This window comes from Myotis yumanensis, unplaced genomic scaffold, assembly GCF_028538775.1.
Source record: "Myotis yumanensis isolate MYYU_CA2020_CCGP unplaced genomic scaffold, mMyoYum1.0.hap1 SCAF_4, whole genome shotgun sequence".
Taxonomy (NCBI): Eukaryota; Metazoa; Chordata; class Mammalia; order Chiroptera; family Vespertilionidae; genus Myotis; species Myotis yumanensis.
In genome coordinates, this window is record NW_027223755.1 from 81,197,045 (window position 1) to 81,217,742 (window position 20,698).

Genomic DNA, 20,698 nt, shown 5'->3' on the forward strand with positions numbered 1-20,698 from the left:
ACTGTGTCCTCAGCCCTGCCACCCAGCTGGCATTTTGGTCTTTTCTGCCCCCATCCTAACTTTTCTCACAATACTGGCTATGGGAGGTTAGTCACTTGAATATTACGTTCCAACTGAAGAGGACAAAATTCAGAGTGGAACAGAGGTCAGCCAAGGCAGCCCCATTGTAGAAGAGGGTACTGTTCTCTTAGCCAGAACACACCACACAGAAAGAACCAGGGGCAGAAAACAGTGGCCTGGCATCAGGCACCGAGCTATTACGCCATGCGGGTGAGAGGACACTGAGGAATCAGGCCTGAGCTGACCCTTCTTAGTTTACACTGTGGAATGCAATGGTGAAAGAGCAGAGCTGGGAGGAGCCGTTACTGATATTTTTGACTTTCTTGAAGCTGCAACTGAAACCATCTAGCTTCGGTCTAATATTTAAATAACATGTAGTTTTTATTTGTGATGAAAGAGATGCCAGATACTCTGAAGTCAGCTCTAATGGGGAAGAAAGCACAATTTTTATGGAAGAGACCTTGAAAAAGAATATCAAAGCCTGCTTTTATTGATGCACCAGTAGTAAACTGACCCATGATCTGGAAGGGATGGTAATGTTAATAGATATCCATCATCAAAACTGAAACAGAAAGATACCTGAAATGGCTTTTACAGTGACATGATGCCTTAATAACTTAAGGAAATGGATTGCTCACTAACTGCTTTCTCATTTCATGTTCTTTACAAAGTCTTCTCCTTTCTTGATTGAGGCTTTCAGCTCAGGAATGGCCTCAGCTATCATCTTCTCTTCAAAAGAGGAGATTTTGCCAATGCCTAGATTCTTCTCAATGCCCTTTTTCTGAAAGAGAGAGGAGACAGAACCGTTTTTACAACAAACTTAGTTTCCATGAATGAGTTTGTTATGGAAAACCCAACTTTAACTTCACCACCTCTGCCTAGATGATCCACATCTGTGGCTCTGGGCAGCCGCTGCAAATACCCAGAGCTCAGGCTTCAGCCAGACAGTCCTAGGCTGGGATCTGGGCTGTGACACTATCATGTACCCTGGACGATGGTTTCCACACCAAGACTACTTCCTTACCTATAAAATGAGCAAACTATCTACCTCAAGGGAGGCTGTGCATACACGTGGAAGACTTGGCACATCAAGTACTCCACAAGTAGTAGCACTTCAAATTATTCTCCCTGACACAGAGCATACGTTTGGGTTCTAGTTTCTTTTCTAAGTTGGTAAAGACTAAACAAACATTTTAATATCCACCTGAACTGAATGTAATTAGGTAGGTGAGAGTCTGACACTAGGAAAACAACACTGTCTCTGCTACTGTCCATCTCCGTGGAAAGCCCTTCCTGACCCAGACAATCAGCCTGTGTGCTCCTTTCCTAAAGGTCTCACCACATCCTGCTCCTGCCTGTGCTGAACTGGTTTCTGAATTAATCTATTTAGTGTCTGTCTGTCCATCAGAGAGAGCCCCTGAGGCCTGAGGCCATGTCTTCATTAACCTTTGAACATCGGGTGTCTGTGGGAAGGGCCTCTTTATGGCCCAGAAAGTACCTAATCTGTTTCTTTCCGGGAATGAGATGAAGGCCCGCACACATTTACCTGATTTCAGCAGTTCCAAACTTAAGAAATGGAAACCTTGGCTTGATGGTGTGTGTGAATGAGATCTAGGGGCAGTGGCTCACTGAAGACTCAAGAGTCAACCAAGCAAAACACCAGCCTGTCTGAAGCCAGCAATGTGACCAGATGGGCTCCGTCCTAGACACCAGTTTCAAGGGAACAATCAGCAGCACATTCCAAGAAGGAAAACCAGTGGGATGAGGAGCAAGGAACCAGGAATGCCTGAACTGGGAAGTGTAACAGCTGTGCATCATCTCCAGACTTCTCTCAAGGAAGAACTAGGCTTGGCAGGCCCTGAGGTCAGAACAAGAACTAACAAGTATAAGTTACAGGGAAATGGCTACAGGCTGGGGTGGAGAAGCCTCTTCTTTCAGAGCAGCCTGTGGGAGCATCTCTTTCAGAGAGGGTCTCATCAGGAAACACACTCAGGCAGCCACTGATGACCAGCTGTCAGGCCCACAGGCAATCAAATTCCTGTGCCAGGATGTGCCACGCCCATAGTTTCTCCTTGCTCTTAATTCTGTGATGCTCTTCAACCCTCAAAAACCTAAGCACAGGCCATGCAGTGAGATGCAGTGACTGCAAAAAAGAACTCTGAATTATGAAGCAGCCAGACAGGGCAGAGCTAAGTCTTAACTAGCGCGAACTCGCTGTCCAGTCAAGAGACCCAGCTTCTGGGATACATACCCCCAGCAGCAATGGTGTGGAGAAATAGGAACAGTCCGTTTCTTGGGACTTAACAAAGGAACATTCGACAACTCCTTCCTTTCCGTTGATTGCATCCAAAAGGGAAAAGACAAACCGCGCTCCAGCATATGCCATGGACAAGGTGGCAGAGCCTAGGGGGACACAGAAAGGTTAGCCAAGCTAGCACAGAAGACTGTAAAATCCTGGTAAGCCTGCCCTGCCAGCTAAATAAAGCACCTGTAAAATCTCTAGCTTTAGTCGTCGAGAATTTAGGTCAGCAGTCCTCAATTCACCAACTCATGAATGGCATGAATTAGCTTTGCCAACCTCAAACACCACTCTACTCCACCGAGTGGGCCGAGCTACCCTCTGATATAGGGTTTTCTATCAAGTGAACATATAGGAGACTTAGAAAAAGGTTTGCTCCTTCAGTCTTCAACTGTGAACTCTTAACAGTGACTCTGGCATCAGCACCCCACCCATGAACTGCCTCTGAGACCCTACCTGCTCCAGCTTTAGCCTTGACCACCTCCGTGCCAGCCTCCTGGATCCGTCCAGTGAGGGTTGTCAGCTGGTCCTGGGGGAATTCCACCTTGGGAGTGCACTGCAAGCAAAAGTCACAGGGATCCTGTGAGCAGGTTCAGATCCCATACTTTCCTCACCCTATTCACAGAGAGTTCCTTGCATCATCAATACATGGAAAACCAAGAGCTTTTCTTTAAAGAAAAAGTCAACTTTGTTGGGAGGTGTAGTGTATTCCCCAATCATTTTAAAGAACTTTTTATATTTTTACTAATTTTAGACCCAGAGAAAAATTGTAAAAACAGTACGAAGACTCCCCTCACTTGTTTTCCTCATGTTAAGCACAGTGCAAATAGGAAGAACAGGAGATGAGTACATCCAAACTCCAGACCTTATTAAAATTTCACCACTCTTCCCCCTACTGTCCCTTTTCTGTTCCAGGACCTATTCAGGACCTTACCGGCAATCGACTAGGTTATTTCATCGTAGCAATTCTCTAACAGTTTCCGTCTTCCCTTGTCTCTCGTGACCTTGTCAAGAGTACTGCCACTCATTTTGTAGAATGTCCATCAGTTTGGATCTGTAAGGCGCTTCCTCAGGATTTTGTGTAAGGTTATGCATTTTTGGCAAGATTAGCACAAATATTTTGTGTCCTTCTCAGTGCACTGTACTCGGGTTTATGAGGTTGATTTGATATTATCATTCTTAGTGGTGTTACCTGGTCTCTAGTCTAGTTTTCACACAAAGCAGCTTTGCCTGCTCTGACCTCAGCAGAAATTCATGAATGTTTCTATCAGCAGTTTTCACTGTATGCTGGAGCTGGCTGCTTTGAGCACCTTCTGACTACTCTCACCCCATACAACTGTGGACCCCTGAAACACTGACCACAGCCCCACACCAGTCAAAAAACCCCTGGACAACTGGGGTGGGCTGCATCCATAGCATCCTTTCAAAATACAACAGATCTTTGTTATCTTTGTCAGTCTGTCCTGAGTGCCTCAAAGTGGATCTTAAGGCTTCTTGGCAAGGTCACAAACATACCTGAGAGATCAGGGGGATGATGGTCTTCCCAGCATGGCCACCAATGACAGGAACATTGACTCGAGCTGGATCCAAACCCTGGTCAACAAAATGTGAAACATGATTAACTTTGAACAAGCTCTTTTGAATATAAAATATGTCACATCTATCCAAAACACCGATATTGGAAAAATCCACAGAACTCAGAAAAAAACAAAAAAATTAGAAGAGACTGACTCCAGCCTTGCGCAAATCTACCATGGCCCCACCCCATAGTCTGACATCAGTCTGAACACAGGCAGTGAGGAGTAACTTGTCATCTTGTGAGGTCACGAGGTTTCCCCTTTATAATGAGTTGAAAACTGCCTCCTTGTAGGCACCCCCTGCATTGGTCCCTACAAATCTATCTTCTCAGAATCAAAGGATAGTCCTTTTTCCCACAGCTACTGTTATTCCAATGCACAAGTCCAGACTCATGTGCCCACACTTTGTCAAAGAACAAGTCAAAGTAAACTTCAAAACAATTCCGGGAAACGAGGGGAGAGAAGTCTGTTAACTCACACAGTGATTGGGACAGAAAGAACAAAACTGGGAAGGCTCCGAACACCCTGGCTCATTAGTGGGCTAGCCGAGAGAGGCTGGTTCGTTTGTTAAACTGAGGTACAATGCCCCTGAGAATCTGTGAGCCAGGTATTCTTATGACAGTCAAAAAACGAATCTGGTGGAAGTTATGGGTCAGAGGTAAACCTTTTCCAAATACTGCAGGTGCTGAAGAGAGCAGCCCTAAGTTAGGAACCACCAAGCCTCTGGTGGGTGGGTGGGTGGGGAGCGGAGGGGACCTGGGTAGACAGGAACAGCAGGATCGACTGAAAAGCAGGGAGCTCAGAAGCCAAGGTGCTGTGCCAGTCACCAGGGTTGCAGGCATGGAAAAAGCCCCTGCTTTTGAGAAACCTGATGTCTAATAAGACGATACAAAGGGCCGTTCCAGCACAACACTATGGAAGCCAGAGGAGCACTTCATCAGCATGGGAAGGCTTCCTGGGACTGACCTCATTCCTCTGGGAAGGAACAGGACTTCCCCCAAGGGAAGCATATTCTAGGCAAAAGGAGAAAAGGCCAGGGGGTATGAAGAACGCATATAACATCAGCAGAGTATGACATGTAAACTAGACAATTTCTACGAGCCTAGTGGAAAGGGAATGCGGAAGTAAAAGGGGTCCAGATGGCTGAGAGGGCTGAGGGAGGAACCAGGCACTGGGAGCTTAAGGGATCAATTTTGACTCAGGCAATTTTTCAGAATGTCAGACTGAGGTAAAGGGCAGTTTACTTAACTGACACTTGTCAAGCACCAGATTCTCTGGGAGGGGCCAAGATCCTCCATCCCCCACCTCTAACAGTAAAGCTTCTAGGCTGAGAAGCACTATCTAATAGGATTTTCTATAAAAATACAGCAATCAGCCCTGACTGGTTTGGCTCAGTGGATAGAGCATCGGCCTGCAGACTGAGGGGTCCCAGGTTCGATTCCGGTAAAGGGCATGTACCTTGCTTGCGGGCACATCCCCAGTAGGAGGTGTGCAAGAGGCAGCTGATCGATGTTTCTGACTCTCTATCCCTCTCTCTTGCTCTCTGTAAAAAATCAATTATATATATATATAAAAATGCAGCAATCATATGTGGCCATCCAGAGCACCTGAAATTTGACTAGTGTGATGGAGGACATGCACTTCTAATTTGATTTATCTAATTTAACAGCCGCATGTAGCTACTGCACTGTGCACAAGTAGGAGCCCAGTGGAAACGGTGTGCTCTGACAGCTGGCAGCACCACGGGAACCCTAAGAGAATGAGCACTATGGCTTCCCGGAAACGGGGGTACAAGCTTCAGGAAGCTAGAACTCTGGCTCTCCAGCCTGTGCACTCTCAGCTTCAATGTGATCTTCTCCACAAAGCCTTAAAGTGTCTCTCCATTCAACAGAGCTCCCAAGGCCTGGGGCTATGTCTTATGGACCTTGATGACCCCCACACCTAGAATCAAGCCTGAAGAACATGGTGAAGTATGAATTAAAGTGGGTCGTCATCAACACTCCAGAGACAGACCTGTCTGGTGCATAGGGGAGTAAAATAAAGGCCAATAGTCCTGTGTGTGCACTTCTCACTAAGGTGTGTGCATGACAATGATCCCTACTTTAGAGAGGCTCCTCTCATCTGAAAAGTCAGGGGAAAAAATGGTCTGAAGTTCAAGGAAACTTTTTGGGGCCAAAATAAATGGTTCTGCTGGATCCACAACCAAAAAGATTATACAGCCCTAACCGGTTTGGCTCAGTGGATAGAGCGCCGGCCTGCGGACTGAAGGGTCCCAGGTTCGATTCCGGTCAAGGGCATGTACCTTGGTTGCGGGCACATCCCCAGTGGGGAGTGTGCAGGAGGAAGCTGATCCATGTTTCTCTCTCATTTTTTTTTTTTTAAAACTTAATTTTTTTATTTTTATTTTTTAAATATATTTTTTACAGAGAGGAAGGGAGAGAGATAGAGAGTTAGAAACATTGATGAGAGAGAAACATCGATCAGCTGCCTCCTGCACATCTCCTACTGGGGATGTGCCCACAACCCAGGTACATGCCCCTGACCGGAATCGAACCCGGGACCTTTCAGTCCGCAGGCCGATGCTCTATCCACTGAGCCAAACCGGTTTCGGCTTTCTCTCTCATTGATGTTTCTTACTCTCTATCCCTCTCCCTTCTTCTCTGTAAAAAATCAATAAAATATATTAAAAAAAAAAAAAAGATTATACAGCGAGTTGAGGCACGGAAAACCCCAGACCTAGCACTGATGCCAAACCCACGCCAGGGCGAGTCCACAGCTCAGTCCAGCAGCCCAGGAAAAAGCAAACAGCTGGCAAGATCAGAACTCTCCGAGAAAAGCTACCACAGGTAACCCAAGAACGGGAGTCAGAACTACAGCCCGGGGACAGCAATTCTGCTATCTTGTCCAATAATTTATTTATTTATTAACAGGTAAATCCTGTTAATACTAGTTTTCAGAGGCAATAAGCTTGGAGAGCACAATTCAGTCTAGCCAATGAGAAACCCAGAGAAAACCTGAACCTCTAAAGCATCAAGAAGAGAAGAGTAAGCTAAGTCAAGATTAAAGCTACTGGTTTAAACCTGCAGGGGCCTGCTGATGCCCCAAGAAAATGTGAGAGCTACTTCCCACCACAGGGCAAGTTATTAAAAACATTTAAGCCCAGCCAGGGTGGCTCAGTGGTTGAGCCTCCACCCATGAACCAAGATGTCACCGGTTTGATTACCGGTAAGGGCACATGCTGAGATTGCAGGCTTGATCCCCAGTAGGGGGCGTGCAGGAGGTAACCGATTGCTGTTTCTCATTGATGTTTCTCTCTCTCTATCCCTCTCCCTTCTTGTCTAAAATCAATAAAAACATATTTAAAAAAATAAAAATACTTAAAACTCCCAAATTACAAGTGACCTGTAAATGCCCTGATGTCTTCTATGCCCATAAAAGAACCAAGGATGGCCCAGAGAAGTTCAGAAACGGGAGCTTGAAAGATACCCGATGTGGCTCTTACCTTCAGTTCTGCAACAAAAGCATTGGCTCTGACAACGTCCAGGGTTGTCACCCCAAATATCTTATTGGGGTTGTATACTCCATGCTTCTTAAAAACTTCAGATGTGATTGGGATGGTGGAGTTAACCTAATAAATCCAAGAGACAGGTATAATTTGCCAGGCATTCTGAGAACACAGTCATATATCGAAGGAGATGGGTTACAGCGGTGGACTTCCTCTTCTGCCAGAGTGCCTCCATCCCCCTCCACATGAACAAAGAAACTATGCACTGCAGCAGGCACTCTTCCTCTTGGTGGCCCCTGAGCCCATAGTTCAAATATGCACGACACCCTTGAACTATCAACTTTAAAATGTGATGATGGCTACACAGGGCATCTCCGACTCCAGCTAGAACTTACACCTGAATGGCCATTCCTAACAAAAGAGCATAGCACAGGGCTAAAAGCTCAGATGGCAAAGGGTCAAGTTCCAGTTCTTGTCACTCCATGTGGTTACCCGGAGAAAGCTACTTTAACTCCCTAAGACTTGGGTTCTTTATCTGTAAACGGGGATAAAACTACCTCATAAGGCTGTTGAGAAGATTAAATGACTATGTACATGGCAAGTGCCTAACACTTGGTTCACAGAAACATTATCATTAAAACAAAACAGCAAGATATACATCAGGCACTATTCAGCTCCCTGATAAAAGAAGCAACTGCTTCCTACTTTTGATCAAATGGCCCTGTAATACTCAGAGGCCAGAATCCAGTCAATCAGGAGGGAGGAATGAATGAAGAGGGCTGCTGCTAAATACAACCCAAGGGCCTGCTCGGACAGTCGTGGGAACCTTCTCAGAGAGGACACAGCACTCACAGAGTTTCTGAACTGAAGATTAAGCAGGCAGGACCTGATGTGACTGCATATGAGAAACATGTGTAAGTTTGAGAAGAAAGGGAACGTTGGGGGACCAGGAATTGCAAACCCTGGGTAGAACATAGTAAAAGGAGTTCAACAGGCTCCCACAATCATGGCTGGAAGAAGCCTTAAGAATGGACTTATTTTCCAGGTTGAGAAACTAAGATTATTCAGATAAGGGAAGTGATTTGCCCAAAGGTATACAGTTGATGAAAAAACCAGGTTAAAACTCACTTAGTCTATGCCCGAAGGAATCCTTAGGAAATAAATGTAAGGACCTCTTTTTAGTTCCCCCAACTTACATTTCAGTATGTTAGTCTGATTATTCTCCCTATAAGACATTAGCACACTTTTGCTGTGAGCTTTCATATGTATCAGCAACCTACCTGACAGCAGCACTCACCGGATTTGCAATGACACAGATCATGGCCTCAGGGCAATTCTGGGCACAGGCAGCAGTCAGGTTGGCCACAATTGTGGCATTGGTGTTGAACAGGTCATCCCGAGTCATGCCTGAAAATGATCCAATTCAAGATGTTCACAAAGCACAGGACAAATTTCTAAATATGTGCCAAGAGCTGTTTATTAGCTGGTATAGGAAATTCAAACAAGAGTGACACAGGGTCCCCATTTTATTTATTTAAATATATTTTTATTGATTTCACACAGGAAGGGAGAGGGAGAGATGGAAACATCAGTGATGAGAGAGAATCATTGATCGGCTGCCTCCTGCACACCCCACACTGGGGATCGAGCCCGCAACCCTGGTATGTACCCTTGACCGGAATCGAACCTGGGACCCTTTAGTCCGCAGGCTGACGCTCTATCCACTGAGCCAAACCAGTTAGGGCAGGGTCCCCGTTTTAAGTTAAACTACCTTGTAGGAAAAACAGTTCAGTGTGACAAGTGCTGAAACAGAGGTCTGTGAGGGTGGAGAGTGGGGATGGGAGTCAGGAAGGGTGATATCTGAGGAGGAGGGTCATGTCATGAAGAATTCCCAAAGTGGAGACAGGTGGAAGAAAGGGCATTCCAGGCTGGGGAAGAGGGATGAACAGGAAACACATAAGGCCTTGATTTTTATCCCACAGGCATGGAGAGCTTTGAAATTTTTTCTGCAGCATAGAGATCTGACTAGATCCATTTTTCATGGAAAGTCACTTCCTCAACTGACTTGTAGGGCAGTTTTTCAAATACACACCTGGTTTTCTTGGGACTCCAGCTGGAATAACCACCAAATCACAACCTTTCAGGCAGTCTGACAGTTGCTCAGGTCCGAGGTAGCCTAGAAAAAAAACACCCAAGAGAGCAATCTTATAGTTTGCAACCAAGAGAGGCTAGCACATCTATGGGGACAGAACCCAGAGAACTGCCCTACCTGTGTCCAATGCTGACCATAGGCCACAAGAAAGCCTGGCAAGCCCACCTGTGATGTGATTCCTTTCCTTGAGGACTGCCACTCTGTGAGTCTGACATTTCTGGCTGGCAGGAATGCCCCCCTTTCACTCTACTTTCCTAGAGCCTCCATTTGCCCAGGTCTGGATTCAGAACGGATTACCCCTCCAGGTTTGCATAACACCAAACCAAGCCAGCTGCTAATCTTTACTCCCTAGCATATGTAAGTCCTTCTCAGCTCCCAGTTAGAAGAGTTGCTTACTCTACATCATGATCATCCTAATAAAAGCGCCATCTTAGGGTCAGACCAGAAGGCACACTGAAGGCCACGAAAAAAAAAAAACCAAAACCCTGTGCTGATAAAAAAGAACTCTAAGTATTAGTACCTATTTTGTTTATTCCTAGCATCTGAGGAAAATAAGGTCTACATTCAAGGATTTCAGGGAAATTTGCTCCAAGACCAAATCTGCTTTGATTTTAATAGACTTTTTCCTTATTTGCAAAAGCTTTCAGAAACTGCCCTGACCGGTTTGGCTCAGTGGATAGAGCATTGGCCTGCGGACTGAAGGGTCCCAGGTTCCATTCCAGTCAAGGGCATGTACCTTGGTTGCGGGCACATCCCAGGTGGGGGGTGTGCAGGAGGCAGCTGATCGATGTTTCTCTCTCTTTGATGTTTCTAACTCTCTATCCCTCTCCCTTCCTCTCTGTAAAAAAAAAATCAATAAAAAAATATATTAAAAAAAAAAGCTTTCAGAAACTCAAATCTACAACAGAAAAGAAAATGAGCAAACAAATTCAGAGGGACTATGGAAGGCTCATAAACATATGACTTGACAGTCAGCCTCCTGTGTTGTTTGCACCTTTCTGGACAGTAATTTGGTACTTTATAGTAACAGCTTTAATGTAGTCACACTTACTGTAAGTGCCCTAAGGACTCTAAGAAACAAGATATAAAGATGAAGATATTTATCACAGCTTATATATTTATATTTAGAGGAAAACAGGAAAGAACCAATGGCCAACAGTATGGGAATAATAATAAGTGATAAATTATAGTAAAGCTTTAAAAGGATGTCACCAAGAACTTGGTACATGGGAAATGTTGCTAAGATGTGAGGGTAAAATAAGCAGGACATAAATTTTTATAGACTCAAGTCCAAAAAAGTGTGATCATTTGTAAAAGTTAATGCTAAACTGAACATGAACATCCCAAGTCTCTGAACATCTAGTTTCAACTAAGGCTCTTACTATAAACTTGGATCCTAGCCTCTTAGGGAGAAGAGATGTAATCCTCCAGGCCCAGCGTTGCCCAGTACCTTTCACAGATGCTCTGGTCTCAATGTGGCTCAGATCTGCGGCCACTCCGGGTGTATGAGCAATATCATAGAGGGTCAGGCGGCTCACCAAAGGGCTATTCTTCAGGAGAAGCGAAAGGGGCTGCCCAATTCCTCCGGAAGCCCCGAGCACAGCTACTTTAGCATTGTTCTAAAAAGAGCACAGAGAAAGAACTAAGATAGAATCATCATTAAATAGATTCACATTAAAAGGATACCTCCTGCAAAGTACTGCACTGGCCTCTTATTGCACAGATGCCAAAGGAAGATACAACTGTAATTCTACCATCCAAAGATCCAGTTTCCTTGTGAAGGTTAGAGGCATGCCTCAGGAACATGGGGAAGAACTCAGGTCTGTAGAGATTTGTGACAGGGTATACTTATAGCAGCCTCTGAAAGATGAATAAGCTTTATTCATTCAGGCAGCTGGACTGGTAACAGCAGCCTTACTTTCAATCTGCAATTTTAAAAACTATAAACAAACATTTATTGAGCACCTACCCACAGGCTAGCCATCACACATGGGACTGCAGGAATGAAGACTCCTGCTGGCTCTGGAGGGGACAAGCAAGCAGATGTGTGAGGAGCTGAGGGAAAAGAGCTATGTATACTGTGTGCAGAAGAGACAGGGTGGCAATCAACTGCCTGGGGAAGAGGGATCAGGTAAGATTCCAGCATAATCTTAGCTGGAGCCTAAGGCAGGATTAGGAGGGATGGATATGTTTAAAAAGCTCCTTCTCTCCCAGGTAAGTTATATCTGCATGCAGCCCTAGACTCCTTACCCCAAATCAACTCCCAAACTCTGTTTTTTATCAGAATCACCTGCTGAGGTCACAAAACAAACAAAAACAACAGGCTCCTTCAAATAGGCTCTATCAAGTTCCCCAAGTGATTGTGACACCAAAGTTTGAGAATCACTACTGCTCCACATCAAACAGCAGTTGGCTTGGGCATGTCAGCTGGAAACTTTAAAAGTGATAGCTTAGTTGGGGGTAGGGGGTGGGGGAGGAGGGGAGGTCGGTCCAAAGAAACTGCCTCATTAAAATCTGAAACGACAAACCTAGAAGCATCTGTATCACTTTATTGGTCAGCTTACTGGAACTAAAGTCATAAAACCTGACTTTAAACAGCCACTCAGAGCTAAGTAGATCTAACTGGTCATCATCTAATTGCATTCATTTTTTAAAAAACAGCTTCATTGAGATGTTAGTTTCCATACCATACAATTCACTCATTTAAAATGTACAATCCAATGGTTTTTAGTATATTCAGAGTTGTATAATCATTACCCTATAAAGCAACTTATTTCCCATTTCCCCGGCAACCACTAACCTTCTTTCTTCTCTATGGACCTGTCTGTGCCTATTCTGGATATTTCACATATGAATGGTATCGCACAACACATGGCTTTTTGTGTTGGCTTCTTTTACTGATCATAATGTTTTAAGGTTAATCCATGTTGTTATCAGTACCCCATTTCTTTTAGCCATTCATCAGTTGGTGGACAACTAGGTTATTTCTACCTTTTGGCTATCATGAATAGTGCTGCTATGAAGATGCATGTATAAGTTTTTGTGCAGACATGTTTTTTTAATTTTATTGATTTTTTAGAGAAAGGGAGAGGGTTAGGGAAAGAAAAACACCATCGATCGGCTGCCTCTTGCACACCCCTACTGGGGATTGAGCCGGCAACCCAGGCATGGTGACCTCTTGGTTCATGGATCGATATTCAACCATTGAGCCACACTGGCAGGGCTGTTTTTAATCTCTTGTTATATACCAAGGAGTGGAACTGATGGGTCATGTGGCTACTTCATGTTTAACCTTTTGAGAAACTGCTAGACTGTTTTCCAAAGTGGCTGATATTCATCCATTAAAGCTCACTACAATTCAACAGGCATCTACATCTATCTGCTATGTGCCAGACTGACTTGCCTGCAAAGTCTGGCAAACTTCATAAACACCACCTAGTGTAACAAGTGACACTGAGGCAGATTCTCAGAAGAGCAGCAGCACAAATAGGGGGTGGAATAAACTGTTAGAGGGGGTTTTGAAGGATGGTAGTTTACCTGGTAGATAATGGGGGGAAGAGACAAGTAGTCCCAGCAGTTCTTTATGACTCTAGCACTGTTGGATACATATGGAAAAAGGAAGACAGGAGGGGCCAAGCACAGAATTATCTGGTCCTGGTAGGCAATGGGGAACCACTGAAGGGCCTCAAAAGCTGGGAAGAACATGACCAGATCTGGGTTTATGAGACAGAGTGGAAGATGGACTGGAAATATACAATAGAAGCAAGGAGACTACTGTAATAGTTTAAACATGACTGAAGAGTGGGATAAAGGGAGCAGCAAAGATGGGTAGATTATGAGGGATTTGAGGAATAGTAGCTATAAACTAAGTCACCCCCTTCCCATCTTCACCCAAATGGTGAGAAGAGGAAGGAACCTGGGGCGACAATTTTCTGGCTCAAGCAGACAGCATTGCCTTTAACCAATAGAGGGAACTGAGGAGAGTTTAGGGGTTTTGAAGAAAGAATGAATGGTTTGGCACACTGAATTTGGGCCACTTGAAACATCCATGCACTGTAGGTCCCTGGACAAAAGACTTGGTCTGGAGATCATAGTGTCTGCACTGGAATTAATGGAAGCCAGGAACATGGACAAGGCACAAAAGGGAATAGAGTGAGAAGAGCACTAGGGACAGAACACCAGCATTTAAGGCAGCGGTTCTCAACCTGTGGGTAGCGACCCCTTTGGGGGTCGAACGACCATTTCACAGGGTCACCTAAGACCATCGGAAAAAACATATATAATTACATATTGTTTTTGTGATTAATCACTATGCTTTAATTATGTTCAATTTGTAATAATGAAAATACATCCTGCATATCAGATATTTACATTACGATTCATCACAGTAGCAAAATTACAGTTATGAAATAGCAACGAAAATAATTTTATGGTTGGGGGGTCACCACAACATGAGGAACTGTATTAAAGGGTAGCAGCATTAGGAAGGTTGAGAACCACTGATTTAAGGGGTGGGAGGAAGGTCACCCCCAGACATCTTTAACAGCCAATTCAATTACTACTTCTTGGTGATCTTTCCTACAAGAGGCAGACTTTATTATATAGTAACTAGAGGCCCGGTGCACAAAATTTGTGCACTTTGGGGGGGCGGGTAGGGAGGGAGGTCCCTCAGCCCGCCCTCTTGCAGTCTGGGAGCCCTCGGGGGATGTCCGACTGCCGGCTTATGCAGGGAGTGGGCCTAAGCCCGCAGTCAGACATCCTTAGCGCTACAGTGGAAGCGGGAGAGGCTCCCAGCACTGCTGCTGTGCCCATCAGCCATGAGTCCAGCTTTTGGCTGAGCAGCGCTCTCTGTGGGAGCGCAATGACCAGCAGGGTCAGCTCCTGCATTGAGCGTCTGCCCCCTGGTGGTCAGTGCACGTCATAGCAACTGGTCATTCCGCTGGTGGGTCGATTTGCATATATTAGCCTTTTATTATATAGGATACTTTGCCTGAAACTCAAGTCATCCATCAACCTCATTTACTGGGAACAAAATGTTAACAGCTGGCCATTTATCAGGGTCTGCTCTGTGGCAGGCACTGAGCTTCATCTTTCCACATTTAATTCTCACAACTCTATCTATATATATAAAAGCCTAAGTGACCGAATGACAGAACGACTGCTCAACACAGGAGCTGCTCCCTGGTGGTCAGTGCGCTCCCACAGCAGGAGCGCCGCTCAGCTGACCGACAGGTGCCAGATGCAGGGCTCATGGTTGGTGAGTGGTACGAGCCTCTCCCCGATCGGGACTGACTGGGCGTGAGCCTTTGGCAGGTGCAGCGGGGCCAGGATGAGCGGGAGAGGCAGGCGGTGTCGGACTGCCGGTTTTAGCCTGATCCCCACAGGCGACACTGAGGGACCCCACTGTGCACCAGGCCTCTAGCTACATAAGTAATATTAACAGACACATTTTATTTTAAATATATATTTTATTGATTTTTTTACAGCAAGGAAGGGAGAGGAATAGAGAGTTAGACACGTCGATGAGAGAGAAGCATCAATCAACTGCCTCCTGCACACCCCTCCTGGGGATGTGCCTGCAACCAAGGTACATGCCCTTGACCGGAACCAAACCTGGGACCCTTCAGTCCCCAGGCCGACGCTCTATCCACTGAGCCAAACCAGCTAGGGCAACAGACTCATTTTATAGGTGAGGAACTGAAGCATAGAGGTTGTAATATACCCAGACTCACAAAGATAGCAAGTGATGAAGCTGGGGTACAAGCCTCACATAGGCAATTTGAATCCAGAATTTGGGATCTTAAAAGGAGTCATAGAGAAAATAGATCTATTCTAAGTCCTCTTCTAGCGCTTACTCCCAATATTATACAAAAGGCATTCTTCCTGTCTAGGTCTCACTCAAGTCCCAACCAAAATTCCAGATATTCTCTGTGTTGTTGTTTCTAAACTAAACTTACAAATGAGAAGGGAACCTATTCCTGGCTGGCAGCTGCCAGGAAGTTAGGAGACAAACTGAGAAAAGATAGCAGATGCAAGAACTCGAAGCACTGTGTGTGGTCATCTAGGACAGCCATCTACTCTGGATCCTTTCACTATTACTACTCATTGTATTCGACAGCAACTGATACTGGTAATAATGAGCTTCTGTTATCAAAAACAAAAATCAAACCAAACAAACCCAAAACCAAAACAACCCCACACAGTGCAATCTGCTTAAGGAGTGAAAACTCTAAATGCATATACTACAACAAAGATTTGCATTTTTTTAAAAAAATTCTCACCTGAGAATATGTTTTTCATTGAGTCTAGAAAGAGGGAAAGAGAAAGGGAGAGAGAGAGAAACATCGATCAGTTGCCTCCATACTTACCCAGACCAGGGATTGAACCCGAGACCTTTTGGTGCATGGGATGATGCTCTAGCTAACTGAGCCATACTGGCCAGGGCTTTTATTTAAGTTGTTCCTTTAAAGATGAACCCTAACCGTGGCTGGTGTGGTTACAGCGTCATCCCACGCACCAAAGGGTCTCAGGTTCAATTCCCAGTTAAGGGCATGCACCTGGGTTGCAGGTTAGATTCCTGCGGCATATGTGGGAGGCAACCAACTGATGCATCTCTCACATAGATGGTTTTCCCTCTCACCCCTCCTCCTCCCTTGAACTCTCTCTAAAAATATCAGTGGAAAAAATATCTTTTGGTGAGGATTAAGAAAAAAAAAAAAAGATGAACCCTTGACTTCATAGAAAATTAGTCAGACCAATTCAGAGCCTGAGGTCTGGCAACCATATCCACTTCCAGATCTTCAATTATCACTTCCATATCTTTTCCCTAAAGGCAGGGACTTCTAAATTACAACTCCACATTCCCAGTTGTTAGGCATTCCACTGGTCCCACAAACCCAACTGTCTAAATAAATTTATCTTCTTTACCTCTCCCATCCCAAATGGCACCTGTGTTCTCCCAAATTCAAACCTTTGAACCAACTTCTGCCTCCTCCCTTATTAGAGACACCCAGTTAGGACATGAAGGACTTGGCACTTCAAATATCTTCCCATTATCTAACTTAGGTCCTCAGTATCACCTCTAAACCATCCTTTGTAAAATTCCAAGTTTTAATCATTTCCTTGCTCAAAAAGCTTCTGAAGTTCCTCATGCCCAAATTACTCAGCCTGGCTTCTAAGGCTGTCCAGAGCAGTGGTTCCAATGTGGGAAACAGGATAATTCCAGGATAAAAATGGCAAAGTCTGTGTTTTTGTTTTTATCTGATAAAGAATTAAACTCTAGCCCTAGTAGGTTTGGCTCAGTGGACAGAGCATCGGCCTGAGGACTGAAGGATCCTGGGTTCGATTCTGGTCAAGGGCACATACCTCAGTTGCAGGTCCAATCCCAGCCTTGGTCAGGATGCATGCGGGAGGCAACCAATCGATGGGTCTCTCTCACACCTGTCTTTCCCCCCTCCCTTTTACTGTCTCTAAAAATCAATGGAAAAATATCCAGGTGAAGATGAACAAAAAATAAAAAAGGAACTCTAGCAAGAGACAGATTGACCTGATGCCCTCACTAGGGTCCTTAAGTCAATCAGTCCTATATGACACACAAGATGAACACAACATAGCAGCAGGAAGAAGGGGGATGACCTCCTCATTCACTCTGCCACTTCAGTGTGCTGAGGTGGTTATTGTTTGTATATTACAAAATCTCATCAACTTAGTTAATATTTATAAAAACACAGCCTTTAAGTAGTGGAAGCTTTACAATGAGGTGAGAATCTTTGGTAATCCAGGTTAGTTTAGTTCATGATCTCTTTGGAAAAGAGCTGTCTCCAAACGCGTTGACCTTTTCCAGGTTGAGCAGTGGTTGTCAACAGTATACTGCTTAGCAACTGTCTTGAAAATGGACATAGAGTAACACTTGCTTCATTTACACATGCTTTTTAAAGTCTCTTATAGTTTGTTTTTAAATTTCTATTTTTTGTTTGTGCTATGCTCTAGCAGATATCTGTAGAAATAAACATATTGAGGTTGCTGTGTTCTACACATTTTTACTGTAAAGGATACAGGACCTTAAGTCTCTAGACCAGCGGTTCTCAACTTGTGGGTCGTGACCCCTTTGGGGGTCGAAAGACCCTTTCACAGGGGTCGCCTAAGACCATCGGAAAACACATATAATTACATATTGTTTTTGTGATTAATCACTATGCTTTAATTATGTTCAATTTGTAACAATGAAAATACATCCTGCATATCAGATATTTATATTACGATTCATCACAGTAGCAAAATTACAGTTATGAAGCAGCAACGAAAATAATTTTATGGTTGGGGGGGGGGTCACCACAACATGAGGAACTGTATTAAAGGGTCGCGGCATTAGGAAGGTTGAGAACCACTGCTCTAGACCAATTGGCTCAAACTCATCTTTCTGACACACTGCCTTTCCAGCATCTCTACTTGTATGTGTAACAGGCATTTTAAACTCAACATATTCTCCACCTGCCCCAAGCTGCTCTCTTCCAGAAGTTTTTTCCCATCTCAGCAAACCCCAAAGCCTCAGAGTCCTCCATGCTCCTCTTCCTCTCAGCACCCCTCACCAAATCATGTCAATAAATCCCACTGTCTTACCTTTGGGTCAGTTCCCTTCTCCCACTCCTCAGCATCAATCTTCATCACCTCTACAGTCTTAAATTGACTCACTTTTGGCTTATCTCAAGTGCTACTTCTCATTCATCTTGATACCCCCTGCAACACCCAGCCCAATTCTTGACAATCACGGATACTCAAGATGCTTATTTTTCACATGAATTAAATACACAGAAAAGTGATCTGAAGGACAGAAACTAAATAAGAAATCTGGAATCTCCTTTAATAATCACCTCCCTTTTGGGTGTGGCAAGGTAGGCATCTCCTGGGTTTTGATTTTGTCTTCACCTGGGGCACTTGGTAATAATAGAGGCCTACATCCTACCCTCTTTGAATAAATCTTGGCCTCTGTTCTTTATTAGCTTTTTGGTGGTGATTCTGCCACACGCCAGAGTTTGAGAACCACTGTCCTAGAAAATATAGCTAAAAATAGCCTAGGCTTTAGTAGTCCCAGGCCAAGTAACGCACTGTTACAACACCGGGGGCAGGCCCAGTCCACTACAGCATAACGATCCTTCATACAAGTCTGTAAGAGGAAGTAGTGTTCAGGTTCTTGAAGGCTTGATGGTGATCAGGAGAGCTGCATTTTACTACTCTTAAATGACTGTGTTAACTGTGGACCAGTTCTCTACCCTCGGTACCACGCCTATCTGCACTATGGAGTTAATAATTACATATTATTTGTACGGATGCTGCAAGAACAAGGTTATTCACTCAACGTTGCATAAAAACATAAATTACTTCCGACCCTAGATCCCTGGCTTCTCAACCTTGAAGGATTGGAGTCTAAGAGCAAGCAAGGCCTCCGGAGGACCCCGGGGGTGGGGGTGGGGGGCGAGCTTGGGGATTCGAAGAGGTGGCACTGGTTCTGGAGTTGGGCCACCGCCCCCTCTCCCCCCCGCACTTCCCGCCCGGTATCAGGACCAGCCTAGGGTGCCCAACCGCCCACCAGTACCCGGCGGCCCTGCGGTGCAGGCTGGCCCCCGGGTCAGGGCGGCTCGCGAGCTCGGGACGCACATGGCACAGGGCCGGGGGCGGGCGGGGGGGGGGGGGGGCTTCCGCCGGCAGCCGGCCCCTCGTCGGGCCTACCTGGGCCGAGGTGCTGAAGCTGCGGCGGAGAGCGGCGCCGGCAGGCCGAGCGAGGGCGGAGAGCATGGCTGGGGCGGGCAGGGCGCAGACCAGAAAGCGACAGAGCTAGCGCGGTTTAGTGACTCCAACGACCTCCACAGGATGCAGGGCCTTCTAGCTCCGTTCCGCGGGGCCTCGCGAGAAGAGCCCAGCTTCCGGCCCCGCCTCATCTCCCAGATCTCGCGGTATCACGGCTGTCCCGCAGGAAGGCGGGGCGACGCTCCCGGCCCAGTGGGAGTGCCGCCCGAGGCTGGTTCGAATCGAGTCCTGGGTGGCGGGTCGCGGGGAGCGCTGTAAGATTTGGGGGCGACACTCTCCCTCCCAAGCGGTGCAAGAGGACGGGGTTTAGGCTGGAAGAGCCTTAGAGGAGCCATTTTCCAGGTGGGGCTCCAGACAGACTCTGGCAGGGAGACCGGCCACCAGTCCCGCAGCCGGCCTGGCGGCCTGGGTGCGGTCCGAGCCCCCCTGACCGCAGCTGAACCCGCCACCCCTGCCCCTGGAAGGGAAAGGGGCGGGGAGGAGAGGTTGAGAGTCCCAGAGGTGGGGTGGCAGGATGGGGGCTCCTTGAATCTGTCCCTCTCCTGCACCCCTTTCTCACACTCACGTGCCGCCCACCCCCTGTCCCACTGGGGCACCGCAGCTGAGAATGAGCGACGGTGAGCCCCGACTTAGCTCTAGGTACTGTTGAACGAGCTTTACAGGACAGCAGCCCCGGGGTACAGAGGAAGAAACAGGTATCTAGGTAACTCTGTTTTCACCCAGTTCCTGCCCGTCAAGTGTGGCCAGCAGTGCTGGGAACACGACCACATTGTTTGTGCTCTGGGGACGAAGAAACTGTGGCTGCAGTTAAGGGGCTTTGTTCAGAGTTTACTCAGACAGAAAATAACGATGTGGTTCCTGCTCAAAGGGAGTTGATAATTTAAATTTAATATTCATTTCCTCCCTCCTCCCTGCTATTTCCTGGGCATATAAAGGAGCCTTGCTGTCAAAAAGTTCAGAGTCAAGTGGGGCAGGTGGATTTGCTGCAGTTTGTTGCCTTCAGAGAGGAATGCACAATCCCAGTGTGGGTTGGTGGGGAAGGGCGGGGCGGGTGTGTGTGTGTGTGTGTGTGTGTGTGTGTGTGTGTCTATGACTAAGCCTGCTTGGAAGCGGTTAGTTAGGAAAGCAAAGATTAAAAGAACAATTCCCATTCGTGCTAAAGACAAGGTAGTGCATGGCGACTGGTTCACTATTTCCTCCCTCCCTTCCACTTGTTTATTGAGCTACTAAAATATGCCAGCCCAGTCTTGGAGCGGGGTGTTCCACTGTGAACAAGATCCATGCATTTTATGCCTTTAAGA

The 20,698-nt window shown here is 45.9% G+C and overlaps 2 protein-coding genes across 4 annotated transcripts in view; one reads left to right on the forward strand and one right to left on the reverse strand.

Moving 5' to 3' along the window:
- Positions 1–521: 521 nt before the first annotated feature.
- On the reverse strand, positions 522–19,497 carry MDH2 (malate dehydrogenase 2). Its single transcript, XM_070412756.1, has 9 exons — positions 19,320–19,497; positions 11,044–11,212; positions 9,534–9,617; positions 8,739–8,848; positions 7,439–7,564; positions 3,875–3,952; positions 2,816–2,915; positions 2,312–2,463; positions 522–841 (listed from the first exon to the last, which is right to left on the reverse strand). Exons 1-9 carry the CDS (start codon positions 19,383–19,385, stop codon positions 710–712), a joined length of 1,017 nt encoding a protein of 338 aa, XP_070268857.1. The 5' UTR covers positions 19,386–19,497; the 3' UTR covers positions 522–709.
- Positions 19,498–19,604: 107 nt separating this feature from the next.
- Positions 19,605–20,698, forward strand: part of STYXL1 (serine/threonine/tyrosine interacting like 1) — a 66,003-nt gene continuing 64,909 nt past the window's right edge. For 2 of the 3 annotated variants that reach the window (XM_070411537.1, XM_070411540.1), the window contains exon 1: positions 19,605–19,739. The gene's annotated coding sequence lies outside the window, so the exon portion shown is untranslated. The remainder of the gene's footprint in view (positions 19,740–20,698) is intronic. The other variant, XM_070411538.1, reaches the window with a different exon arrangement.

What these genes read in the sequence shown, in the direction of transcription:
- MDH2 (XM_070412756.1), bottom strand. Translation starts at nt 19,385, where the DNA reads ATGCTCTCCGCCCTCGCTCGGCCTGCCGGCGCCGCTCTCCGCCGCAGC. An exon ending in TGGAGTCCCAAGAAAACCAG is followed by an intron (nt 8,849 to 9,533) that starts GTGTGTATTTGA and finishes GATCATTTTCAG; the next exon opens with GCATGACTCGGGATGACCTG. An exon ending in TCATCCCCCTGATCTCTCAG is followed by an intron (nt 2,916 to 3,874) that starts GTATGTTTGTGA and finishes TTTTGCTTGCAG; the next exon opens with TGCACTCCCAAGGTGGAATT.